This window comes from Oryctolagus cuniculus, chromosome 19 (assembly GCF_964237555.1).
Source record: "Oryctolagus cuniculus chromosome 19, mOryCun1.1, whole genome shotgun sequence".
Classification (NCBI taxonomy): domain Eukaryota; kingdom Metazoa; phylum Chordata; class Mammalia; order Lagomorpha; family Leporidae; genus Oryctolagus; species Oryctolagus cuniculus.
The window spans coordinates 16,665,724-16,678,826 of record NC_091450.1 but is presented as its reverse complement, the minus strand read 5'-3'; the positions used below and the strand labels follow the sequence as shown (position 1 = coordinate 16,678,826).

At 48.5% G+C, this 13,103-nt stretch overlaps 1 protein-coding gene across 1 annotated transcript in view; it reads left to right on the top strand.

Moving 5' to 3' along the window:
* Positions 1–12,447, top strand: part of OTOA (otoancorin) — a 68,118-nt gene extending 55,671 nt beyond the window's left edge. The window contains exons 25-28 of the mRNA XM_051847916.2: positions 7,442–7,584; positions 8,155–8,291; positions 8,809–8,906; positions 11,832–12,447. Of these exons, the coding sequence (XP_051703876.2) occupies positions 7,442–7,584; positions 8,155–8,291; positions 8,809–8,906; positions 11,832–12,227 (774 nt within the window). The 3' untranslated portion in view covers positions 12,228–12,447. The remainder of the gene's footprint in view (positions 1–7,441; positions 7,585–8,154; positions 8,292–8,808; positions 8,907–11,831) is intronic.
* The last annotated feature ends 656 nt before the right edge of the window (positions 12,448–13,103 follow it).

Below are 13,103 nucleotides of genomic sequence, written 5' to 3'. Positions count from 1 at the left end.
CCTTGCATGTGCAAATCAGCGCGCAGTCCCTAAGCAGACATCTCTGCAGATTTCTGGAGCTGGCTCTCTGTGCAACTTCCTTCTGTGTAGTGCGTTCTCCAGCAAACGATAGGTGTCCTGGCCTCTCTGAACTTGGATGGTCCTTGATTTCTCTACCTTTTGTATAATTATTTATAGAAAAATGTAGATTGACAGTTTTCCGAGGCTGCTTACCTGGAAAGAAAACATTCTAGGAGTTTGATTTCATTTCCTTTGGGGCTGCCTGTGTGTATGGGCTGGGAATAGACCAGAGTATCCACAGAAGATGAGTAGCACATATTTTTCTTTAAAGAAAGAATGATGGTTAGACATGTATGTTTTACCACATAATAAATATTGATTGAATCAATTAATGGCAAAACCTTTTTAGTTTCCTAGAGGGGTTGGTGGAAGTGGTCACTACTTACTGTCGAGCCAAGTGTGATGGGGAAGAGGAACTAGCTGGCTTTGCTTGGTTGTGAATTTTTGAACTCGAGTCTGTGTGTCTTCAACTGGGCCTGTTTGGGTTCCCCTCTCCTGATCTGTGTGCCGAAAATGGACTCTGGACAGCCCGGCACAGGCAATTTCAGGGCTTGCCTTATTTATTTTCCTTTCAGGATCACAATCCTGTGCTCCCTGTGGTCCAATATCTGAGTACAGTTGTTGAGAGGTTTTGCTCAGTTTGCTAGTAGTTTATGGTGGGGGAAATTTCCAGTGGCAGTTAATCCTTCAGTGGCTTACGAGGACAGCCTACCAGGAACTGTAACCCCGCCGGCTGGGAGAGAAGTCGGGGGTCCAAGCCCTGCCTTGCTGGAAAGGGGAGTCTAGCTCACCTGTGTCATCTTCATCATCCGGCAGCTCTTCCTCCACGTTCATCTTCCTTCTTTTTTTCTTTAAGATTTTTATTTATTTATTTATTTGAAAGAGTTACAGAGAGCAAGGAAGAGACGAAGAAAAATCTTCCATTTGCTGGTTTACTTCCCAGGTGGCCGCGAGGCCAGAGCTGAGCCAGGCTGAAGCCAGGAGCTTCATCCGGGTCTCCCATGTGAGTGCAGAGGCCCAAGGACTTGGACCGTCTTCTGCTGCTTTCCCAGGCACATTAGCAGGGAGCTGGATTGGAAGTGGAGCAGCTAGGTCTCCAAGTATCACAGTCTCCGTATCACAGTGGTCGCTTTATGCACTATGCCACAATGCCGACCCCGCCATGGTCAATTTCAGCACTAGGCTTATCTACCCCCTAATTAGCAGCCCCCTCTAAGGTGTCTCTTTTACTTTTGGGAAAAGTCCCAACATAAACTCCAGTCATGTTGTTGCCTCTCACTGAACAATCGCTGTGGTTGGGGGTAGAATGCGTTGGTTGGCCAGGGCTGCATCAGGGAGTGGAGTCCATTTCCCCATGACCATGTGAGCAGGGCAGGGGGTGTGGAAGGCTGGCGAAGACCCCCAAAGAGGTCTGTGTGCAGATCCCTGGAAGGTATCCAGGTGGTAGTTTCCTTAGGTGGCAAAAGGGACAGGTAGGATTAATTTCGCGTCTGTGAGATGGGGAGGTTACCGTGGGTTCTACAAGTGGGTCCAGGATAATTGCCAGGGTCCTTACAAGAAGGAGGTGGGAGGGCCACAGGTGGAGAGGGTGGTGTGGTGATGGAAACAGAAGGATGCAGAGAGACTGAAGGTGCTGTGCTGCTAGCGTTTCAGCTGCAGGTCGAGTCCACGTTCCAAGAGATGCAGGTGGCTTCCTGAAGCCAGAAAAGGTAGGAAATAAACTTCCCCCAGAAGGAACACCCCCTACTGATTCAAGCTGGGATTTAGGACCTCAGAGAATAAATTTGGATTGTTTTAAGCCACTAAGTCTGCGGTAACTTGTTACAGTGGCAGTAGGAAACTAATAGAGAGTAGTTCTCCAAAGAAAAAGTATGCTTTTGTTATTAAACAAAGGGAGAATGGATGGTGGCCAGGCAAAACCAATGCACATTCCTTACTCTCATGAGCTTTTGTTTTAAAATATAGGTGAAAGTGTATATACTTTCTTTTTTTTAAAAAAAGATTTATTTATTTATTTGAAAGGCAGAGTTACAGAGAGGCAGAGGCGGAGAGAGATCCCATCCATTGGTTCACTCCCCAAATGGCCACAATGGCTGGAGTTGAGCCAATCTGAAGTCAGGAGCCAGGAGCTTCTTCCAGGTCTCCCACGTGGGTGCAGGGACCCAGGCATTTTGGCCATCTTCTACTGCTATCCCAGGCCATAGCAGAGAGCTAGACTGGAAGTGGAGCAGCTGGGACTCGAACTGGAGCCCATGTGGGATGCTGGCTCTGCAGTCAGTGGCTTTACCCTCTATGCCACAGTATTGGCCCCTCTCATAAGCTTTTTGTAAGCCACGTTGCCATGTCCCATGTCTGTGAGTGGTACCACACAATTAGAATACAGTGTGAATGATGCCCCCCTTCCCTAGTTGGGCAAAATGGAGTATTAAATTAGTTACCACAGGACAAACATTTTGAACAATGTCTGGCACACATAAGCCCATTAAAATTAGTTTTTTCATCATCATCATCATCATCATCATATTTCCATTCTCTTGGATAATTTCATTTGCAAGATGCAAGGGTTAGATTCAACCATCCGAGGTTTCTTCTACCCTGACATTCTGTAATCTCACGGTTCTGTGATTTTCAAACTGGTTTTGACTAGTTTGGGAAGTGCCACATCACACTTCTGATATTAAAATCATTCTATTTGCAGTCTGAGAGAAACAGAAAAATATATCCAACTTAGAAACTAGAGTATCTCGTTCCCTTTGCACCAATTTTAATTCCCATGGATGGCAGTGAGATTTATCAATATGTTTGAAGAGGATATGAAAACCTAACATTTGCATATATCACTTGCAGTCGGTTCTTCAACTTTAGCTCCCAATCAAATCCGTAAATGCATGTTTCTAGATTAATAGGCAGACCTGGTGGAACTACATTAACAGATAGTTCAGCTTAAAAACCAATAAAATGGAGAAAAAAAACTATTATCGGAGGCAGAGGGATGCACAGAGAGATTGAAATCATACAGCTATTCATTTTCAGCAGTTAATATTGCCTGGAAGTATTGGTATTAATTGTCTTGGAATCATTACCTATGCGTTGGTCCAGTCATTCGGGGAAATGTATTTTGACTTATCACCTTGCGGGCTGAGCTTGCACTTTCTGGGCTGCAGTGGCAAGGGCAATTTAGTACTGCATCTTCAGAGTAGTTCTATCTGAATTGTATTTTTGCACTTCCCTTTGAAAATGGGCATGCCTGATTGTTGGGGGAGGGGGCGCAGATTGCTACGAGACAACCAGGGAAGCCTGATCGTGAAGACTTCAGAAGAAATTTCCACAAGTTAGCGTGGGTCTCCATCTTTTCTCCATAGCCAAGTATCTTCATTGGCTGAGAGTGCAGGCTCTGGAGTTGGACCTTCTGGGTTTTAATCCTGGGACCATTGTTTCCTAGCAGGGTGACCTTGGCCTACTTACTTAACCACTCTGTGCCCCAGTCTGCTCATCTGTGATACAGATGACATATCAACACCGTCGTGTGCTGTGGAACAGTGGTTAAAGACAGACTGCACATACAACAGTGGTTCCCATCAGATTACCATATATATCAGATGTGTATGTAGTAGCCATACTATCCAGATTTGTGTAAATATACTCTAGTTGTTCACACAAGAACAAAAATCACTTATTAATGTATTTCTTTTGAAAGAATTATTGAAATACAGTGTATATACCAAGAAAGGCACCCAATTGTACAGATAAATGAGTTTTTAGTCCTCTGATCATCCAACATAACCAACACTCAAATTAAGAACAAAAGCATTACTAGTACCTGTCGCTCCCCCTCTTCGTGGAGGAACGACACTAAACCCTGCCTAGGCTTCATATCCGAGTCACGGCACCATTATGTCGCTCCCCCTCTTCATGGAGGAACGACACAGGACCCTGCACCATTCTTTCGTCTGCTCGGCCCTCCCCGGGTTTGCTGCTGGTTCTTCCCGGGTTGGCTACTGTCCCTTCCACCTCCGTGGAAGGGCAGTTCCCCCGGCCACTTTCCCCACTTCCGCAGGGGAGCGGCACACCGCCGGCCGGCTCTCTCGGGGGCTGCACAGGTGTTCCTTCAGATAGATGTTCCCCTTAGATGTTCCTGGTGCATGTTGTCTCTCTCCTCCTTTATAGTCCTCTTCCGCCAATCCCAACTCGGCTGCCCACATGCCGAGTACGCTGCTCTCCTCCAATCAGGAGCAGGATCAGCTCCTGGAGGTCATCACTCAAGTTGGCAAGAGGCAGCTGCGTAGAAGCTGTTTTCTCCTCTCCCAGCGCCATATTGTGAGAGAGCAGATGCATAGAATAAGTCTTAATTCCAGTAACTTAGTCTAGTCCGGGTTGCTCCCCACAGTACCCCAAGAGTCTTCACTATTCCCCCTCTCCCATCATTAAGCAACACATGACAGGGGTGGCCTTAGCTTCTGGAATGTTATGTGGGTTAGGTGGGGTGTGTAAAGTGGTCAAAATAGTGCCAGCACACAATAAGCGTTTGATAAATGTTAGCTATTATGATTTTGAGTGACTGTTTCCATTCAATCAAAGACAGGTAAGTCTAAGCATGCCAGTACCGACACTCCCCTGCAGTAGCCATGAGCTTTGTAGTCATTGAAAGCAACTTAATGGATACACCCGCCAGTCTGTCTTGCAGAAACACGGGGAATCTCCCTGGAGATAGAAACCTCCCTGTCCACCACATGACAAGGGCAACAAAGATGCCACTTCAAAGGAGTACTGTTGCTCGAGACTTCTACAGACCCCTCACTCAGTTCTCCCCTCATTTATTCATCCATTCACTCAGAAAGTGCCGAGTGAATTCCCACTGTGTGGCAGGCATTATGCTAAGTGTTGGGGATACAATGATTATCTAGCCAGGTAGGGTTCTGGTCTTTGGGAGTCTACATGGTGGAGTCAACAATATGAGCAGCGAATTTGAAAAATTTTTTTAAAAAATGTGATGTTATGCAGAAAATGGACAAGTGTTCATAGGAATGGTGGGGGAGGGAGGCTGTTTGAGACAGAGGGGACGGAGGGCAGCTTTCTCGGAGGAGGCAATCCTTAAACACACTGGAGGGATGGGAAGGCAATGGCTTCATGAAAAATGGAAGCTGCTGCAACATTTCCCAACTTCTCCCAACAACTTCTCTCATGCTTTGATGAGCCACACTGTGGGATGGGGATGAATGATACTGAAGGGAATTGGGAAGAGTATCTAACTGTTTGCCTATGACCTTCATTCCCCTCAGAAGACATTTGTCCTTGGGGGGAGGGGTCTCCTCCCCATCTCACCTTAAGAGCTCTTGTAGTCTTTACCACCTGCCCCCATAAGCACTGAAGGACCTGGATTTTTATACAGATCATCTCCACGGGGTTGGCTTAGACCCTTCCTCAGGTCCAGCATAGGCAGATCAAACATATCAGGGTCCATTTAGTTGCCAGTGACAGAAAATCCAACACAAACTGGATTGGACATGAAAAGCAATTTATTGACTATTTTTTTTTACCTGGAAAGTTGAAGTTCCACCCGGCATGGCTGGATCTAGGAGCTTCAGCATTGTTGTCAGGAATCTCTCTCACTGTGTTTTTGGACTCTTCTTTCCTTGTGTTAGCTTCATTCAGAGGCAGCCTCTATCCATGAGGCAGGTCCTAGCAGATCCTTGTATCCTTGCTTATTCAAGTCCAGAGGACAGAAAGCTCTTCTCCACAAAGTACTCCAGCCAAAGGCCTGATTGGCCCTGGCTGGATCACATGCCCAATCCAGAACCTACAAAGGAAGCTAGGCAAAGATATACTTTGATTAGCTAGGACTAGGCCATATTATCACCCCTGAAACTCAGGATTCAGTAGCTCTGACTGAACTACAGGGGTCAAGCTGCTGCTTGCAATGGCATCATCCCATATTAGAACACTAGGCTTGCATCTTGTCTACTCTTCTTTCTTCTTCTTCTTCTTTTTAAATAATTATTTTATTTATTTGAAAGACAGAGTTACAGAGAGGTAGAGACAGAGAGAGAGAGAGAGAGGTCTTCCATTCTGCTGGTTCACTCCCCAAATGACCACAATGGCCAGAATTGGGCTGATTCCAAGCCAGGAGCAAAGAGCTTCTTCCAGGTCTCCCACGTGGGTGCAGGGGCCCAAGGACTTGGGCTGTCTTCGACTGCTTTCCCAGGCCATAGCAGAGAGCTGGATATGAAGGGGAGCAGCCAGGACATGAACCAGCGCCCATACGGGATACCAGTGCTACAGGCTGGGGCTTTAGCCCACTGCGCCACAGCGCCAGCCCTGTCGACTCTTCTTTCAATCCAGCTTTCTGTTAATGTGCCTGGGAAGTCAGTGGAAGATGGCCCAAGTACTTGGTCACCTACTACCCATTTGAGAGACCTGAATAGCATTCCTGGCTCCTAGCTTCGACCTGGTTCAGACCTGGCTGTTGCAGCGGTTTGGGGAGTGAACCAGCAGATGAATGATCTCTTTCTATCTCTCCCACTCTCTTCCTATCACTCTGCCTTTCAAATAAATAAATAAATAAATCTTAAAGAAAGGGATGTAAGGAGCCTTGGTTCTCCAGGGGAAGTCGTGAAGAGTGAGTGGTCACAATGCCAGAATTACAAGGGTTTTACACACTAGCCTTCTGAGATAATAGTTTATTGACAATGTCATCATGTGATTTTTGAAAAAGATTTATTTATTTGAATGGCAGAGTTACAGAGGAGAGAGAGAGAGATTGACCATCTGCTTGTTCATTCTCAATAGCTGCAATAGCCTGAGTTGGTCCATGTCAAAGTCAGGAGTCAGGAACTCCATTTGGTCTCCCATGTGGGTAGCAGAGACTCAAGTACTTGAGACATCTTCTGCTGCTTTCTCAGGCACAATAGCAGGGAGCTGGATTGGAAGTGGAGCAGTCAGGACTCAAACTGGCGCCTGTATGGGATGCTTGCATTGCAGCCAGCAACTTAACCTGTGCCACAACACTGGCTCCTCACTGTGTGATTTTTTAACACTAAAGGATTTTCTATACTTACTCTGCAGAGTTGAGGAGGAAGGGGGAAAATATTTTTGTAGAAAGAGAGTAAGAAAAATTCGTTGTGATTGAGATAAGAAAAACTTCATGGTGAAGGTAACATTTGAACAGAACAAAAAAAAAAAAAAAAGGAAGGATTTCTGGATTACAGCAGCTGGAAATGCAGAGGACACTTCAGGTGGAGGACTTGCTTGAGCAAAGGCAGAGAGACAAGTTAGATTTTGTTGGAAAGCTGTGGAAACAGATGCCGGAAGTTTGGATACCGAGGCAGAACTTGTTTACAGGTCAGGAGTGTGACTGAAATAAATAATTCTTTGTGTTTTGTAGATGAAATCCATTCTGCAAGGGTTCCTTGAGGATTCAGGCTATGGTATCCAGGATCTGAAGAGCTTTCATTTAGTAGGACTTGGTGCAACCCTGTGTGCTATGAACATCACTGAAATCCCACTGATAAAGATCTCAGAATTCAGGTAACCAAAATGGTAGTGTGCAAAATGGCAAATGATTCATTCATATGTCTACCCACCCATCCGTTTATCCATCCATCTATCCACTCACCCACCCATCCACCCATCCATCCATCCATCTAACCACTCACCCACCCATCCACCCATTCACCCATCCATCTACCCCCCATCCGTTTATTCATCCATCCATCTATCCACTCACCCACCCATCCACCCATTCATCCATCCATCTACCCCCCCATCCGTCACCCATCAATCCTTTCACCCGTCCATCCGTCCCTCCACCCACCCACCCACCCATCCATCAACTATCCACCATCCATCCACCCATCCTATCCACTCATCAATCCTTTTATCCACCCACCCACGCATCCCTCCACCCACCCTCCCTTCTTCCCTCCCTCCATCAAGATCTTCTCTGCTACCTGATGGTTTGTCCCTTTCTGAAGTTAACATAAGGAGTGGAAGTAGCAGGACCCTCTCCTGTTGCTGAGTCTACCCACCTTCTGCACCCTCACTCTTGCGGCTGGGGAATTCCCTGAGATCACACTCTATCCCTCCCTCTTTGCCCAGGGTGGTGGTGGCCAGAATTGGGACCCTTTTCTGCAGCCCTCATGTCTTGGCCGAATTTAAGAAGAGAGCGGAAGCCGTGTTTGGCCGTCCCACTGAGTGGACGAGTTCTGTGTTGCAGGAGCTTGGGACCATTGCAGGTAAGAGGCGCTGTGTGCACCCAGCCTTTGTCTCCTTTTTGCAAAATTAAAGCTGAGGTCAAAGATAAAATAGTTTTTGGCCACGTGTAGCAAACATCAATAGAGTTACAGCAAGCCTGGGTTTCATGACCTGATGTTGCAGAAGGTGGTGTCTACAGGCTGCTTTTTAAACAATCTCTCCTGGAGAGTCTTGTGCACATGGAAGCTCGAAGCACACTGGTGTAGAAGGTGGTTTAATTGGCCCATAAATAGATTTATACACAATCTGAAAGTGTGTAAATTGAAACTCCTTCAGGGCACACACTGCACCACAGGAGGCCAATCAAGGCTAATGTGACCCACATTTTTCCTGAGTTGATTAAGGAACTTGATTCCCCAGTGTGATTTTTCAGGGTCTTTTGTAAAGAATGATGCTTGCCTCTAACACGCGGATCTGATCATTATGCAGCCCCATTAATAAAACAAGCAGAGTTCTGATGGCTTGAACTAAACCCTCGTGATTCCTTTCTCTCCCCAGCTGGATTAACTAAGGCAGAGCTGCGATTGCTCGACAAGGATTTGATGCCGTATTTCCAGCCATCAGCAATAAAATGCCTTCCTGATGAGATATTCAAAGTAGGTGCCCGGTGCTTCAAGGAGAAATGGGAGCTCGACCCCGTTTCAGACCCCACTGGGAAACAGGTGTCGGGCCCGGGCTGCTCGGGGCTTGGAATTGGGCTTCTGCTGACAGGGCCAGAGGGGCTCCATGTGCCAGCGACAGGGGCTCACGAGAGAAGTTTGGGTAAAAATGTTTTGTTTGTAAAGTTTGTAAAAACATTTTGTTCTGAAATTTTAAATTTGTCTTCTAATTTATTTATTTATTTAAAGATTTATTTTATTTATTTGAAAGACAGAGTTACAGAGAGAGATAGAGACAGACAGAGAGAGAGAGAGGTCTTCTATCTGCTGGTTCATTCCCCAGATGGCTGCAACGGCCAGAGCTGCGCCAATCTGAAGCCAGGAGCTTCTTCCAGGTCTCCCATGCAAGTGCAGGGGTCCAAGGCCTTGGGCCATCTTCTACTGCTTTCCCAGGCCATAGCAGAGAGCTGGATGGGAAGTGGAACAGCCGGGACTTGAACTGGCATCCATATGGAATGCCGGCACTGCAGGTGGTGGCCCTACACGCTAAGTCACAGTGCTGGCCCCATGTTGTATGTACCTTAACACAGCAGTGCCCAGGGAAGCACCTTATAAGCAAACACATTAATAATTTCCATGGAGGAATTTGTGAGAAGTCATACTAATTGGAGTAAATAGGGACTACAAATAGCTTCGCATCGATTCAGGTCAAATTTTTCTAGTAAAGAAATTTTTCTTAAACTTTAGAAGAACCTTTCAGTTCTCAGACCTTTTTTTTTTTTTTTTTTTTTGACTTCAGATTTACAGATGCGGAATTGTGGGTTTGTATAAGATTTTCTTCTAAAACAAACTGAAATAAAAATAGTTCAGCTGACTTGAGGAAAAATATTAAGGAGACACATTGAGTTTGGCTCTGGGTTAGATGCACCTGCGGATTTGCTGGGGAAGGGGTTAGAACACAGTGCCTTTCGGTGGGCTGGGAGGTACACGGGAGAGTGCAACGGGCTGGGTGGGGCCTGAGAGGACCAAGAGAGAGCCCTGTCTAAACGGGAGGCTGTTCATTATCTCCATTAGTGCGGGGCAGCCATATGGGCTCACTATTATACTCTCCCTTTTCTGGAGAAGAAGCTAGAACTCTTCATTTCCATGTGGGATCTCCTGATAATTAAATGTTGGCAGCCAACTTGAATTTATTTTTGAAATCACGTAGAGATTCAATCTGGCCTGTGGGTTACGAGTCAGCAACATTGGCAAAAATAGATAATTTTTTTTATCACAAGACTCTGTGTCGATGGTGGATATGACAAGGAGAGCACCTGTGCCGTGTGTGTGTGAGTGTGTGTGTGTGTGTGTGTGTGCGCCAAGAGGATAGGAGGTGATGCTGAATACGGGAGAGCAGCTTAGCTGGGTGGAGATGGAGGAATAGCATCCCCTATAGAAGGGAGTACATGGAAAAGCGTTGCCCTCTGGGGATTGTAACTAATTCTTTTTAAAGATTTATTTGAAAGGCAGATTTACAAAGAGACAGACAGAGAGAGAGAGAGAGAGAGAGAGATGTTCCATCCGCTGGTTCACTCCCCAAATGGCCGCAATAGCTGGAGCTAGGCTGGTCCAAACTCAGGAACCAGGAATTCCATCTGAGTCTCCCATATGGGTGGCAGAAACCCAAGCACTTGGGCCATCCTCTGCTGCTTTCCCACGCATATTAGCAGGAAGCTGGATCAGAAGTGGAGCAGCTGGTACTCAAATGGGCGTCCATCTGGGATGCCGGCATTGCAGGCGGTGGCTTTACCCACTACGCCACAATTGATGATGTTTCTCCTGGAGCGAAGAGCGCCAGGCATGAGGCTGAAGACCCAGAGCTCCAAGCTGCCGTGGCCACATTCAGGAGCCTGAGCTATGTCCTGGAGGGGAGCTGGGAAGAGCTGTGAGCAGGGGAATAGGACTCCGGGGATGCCTAGGGGAGCAAGGAGAAAGAGGCAGGGATGAGGGAGCCCAGGTGCCTTGCCCAGTGCTTTGTTGCCCTCAGAAAATAAGCAGGACAGCTTTAGAGGCCCTCCCTGAAAAGCAGCATCCTTCCATGCCTTGACTGCAGACTGTGTCTTGTTCAGAGCCAGCCGGCCAGAGCTTCCCACCCCTGCTGCCCACGGCAGACATCACCAATAGATCGCTGCACTTTCCCTCCCTGGAGTCCTAATGGTGCAAAGGCAGTCACACCAAAGGACTGGAGTCCTCCTAGCCACCCCACAGCCAACCCCAAAGCCCAGAGGGGCCGTGTGACAGCCAGAATGCGGCAGAGCTGGGGGCTCTGACCCGGGTCCTTGGAGCTCAGGCCTATGCTTGCCGGTCTGCACGGGGCACTCCTAGGTGCAGGGCCGGAGCGTGGGGAAGCCTCTGGCCCTGCAGTGAACAGCACTAAGCCACCTGGGGAGAAAAATCCCAACTCTTCCAGCTCTCCCTGAGTGCTCTGTGCACACGGGGGAGAAAGCCTCGGTCGGTCCCTCACATCCCCATCACACCCTTTAACCCCTTCTCCCGTTTCAATTTTTTTTTCTTCTCTTCTCTTCTCTTCTCTTCTCTTCTCTTCTCTTCTCTTCTCTTCTCTTCTCTTCTCTTCTCTTCTTTCTTTTTCTTAAGTGGCCAGGGACTTTGACGTTGGCCAACAAATTTGCTAGGGCTCAACAATGGGCTTCCATGTGATGCTTGCTTACGGCAAGCCCGGCTGGCTTTTCCATTTTCGAAAATTTCCGCTTAAGACGTCCTATTTTTAAATACCTTTAATTTTAGCAAGGAAAGAGTGATCTGATTTTAAGGCAACGGTAAAGAGGAGCGGGTATGGGGCGGACCCTGGACCGGTGGGCCGAGGTCTGGGGCAGCCGGGCCGGTCCCCCGCTGAGGACGCTGTCCGGTGTCCACCTGCAGGAGCTGTCCGCCGAGCAGATCGCCTCCCTGGGTCCGGAGAACGCCGCGGCCGTGACCCACGCCCAGCGCCGGCGGCTCGGCGCCGCGCAGCTGCAGAGCCTCCAGTGGGCACTAGATGGCGCCAGGACCCGCTCCTGGCTGGACGCGCCCGCCAGCGCCAGGCCCAGCCGGACCCCGTCCGGTGCGCCCGCAGGTGAGCGGAGCCACCCCAGGCGCCTGCCCCGCCGTCCTCTCTGCAGGGCCGGGAGCGCGACGACGGGGCGGGTCTCTGGCGGCCGCTGGGGTCTCTGCCCCCCGGCGACAAACCCTAAGTCCTTGTCCCCCGCACCCCGCTCCGAGCTCCGAGCTCCGAGCTCGTGGTCCGGTATTCCTGAATTTCGGGCAGGAGACAGGTGAGATCGCCTTCAAGAGAGGCCGCCCCGGGGCCGTGTCTTCCCCCTTTTAATTCCGTTTTCCGCCAGCCTCAGGAAGTGTGCCCGGGCGACCGCAAGGCAGCGTGGTGGGGAAGGTACGCAGTGGGCTGGAGGCAGAGAGGTCACAGAGACCTCCTAAGATCAGCGGTGGTCCGGCTGGAGCATGGAGCGTGGATAAATGGACTCTGCCAGGCGGATGGATGGTGGCCCTGGGTGGAGGGAACAGCGCCAGTAAGCACCCGGGGGATGGCACCCCCATTTGCCTGACTCGGAGGTCTCTGTCTTGTTCCCTTGCTCCGCCTTTCCTTGGGGATATCGAATCCCAGGATTCCCAATTTCTGCAGCCACAAGTGGCCAGAGGCGGCACCTGCAAACAGGAGGCACGCCTTTTGCTGTATTATTGTTGTCTTAAAACTTTTCATTGAGCTATAACACGTATTCATTTTGAAATTATTTGTTACACATCTAAAAAATTTTATTTGAAAGGTGCACACACACACACACACACACAGATTTTATATCCACTGTTTCACTTGCCAAATGCCCACACCAGTCAGGCCTGGGCCAGCCCAAAGCCACGAGCCCTGAACTCCATCTGGGTCTCCCATGTAGGGGGCAGGGACCCATGTATGTGAGCCGTCCTCTGCTGTCTCCCAGGATGCAAATCAGCAGGAAGCTGGGTCAGAAGTGGAGCAGCCAGGATTAGACTCAGTCACTGTGACTTGGATGCTGGTGTCCCAAGTGACAACTTAAGTCGCTGAGCCAAATGCCTGCCCCTAAAATTTATCTTTAACTGTTACCGAGTTTTGCATGAACAGATGTGCCCATGCATGGTTCAAGTCTGCAAAGGGTAGAGAAA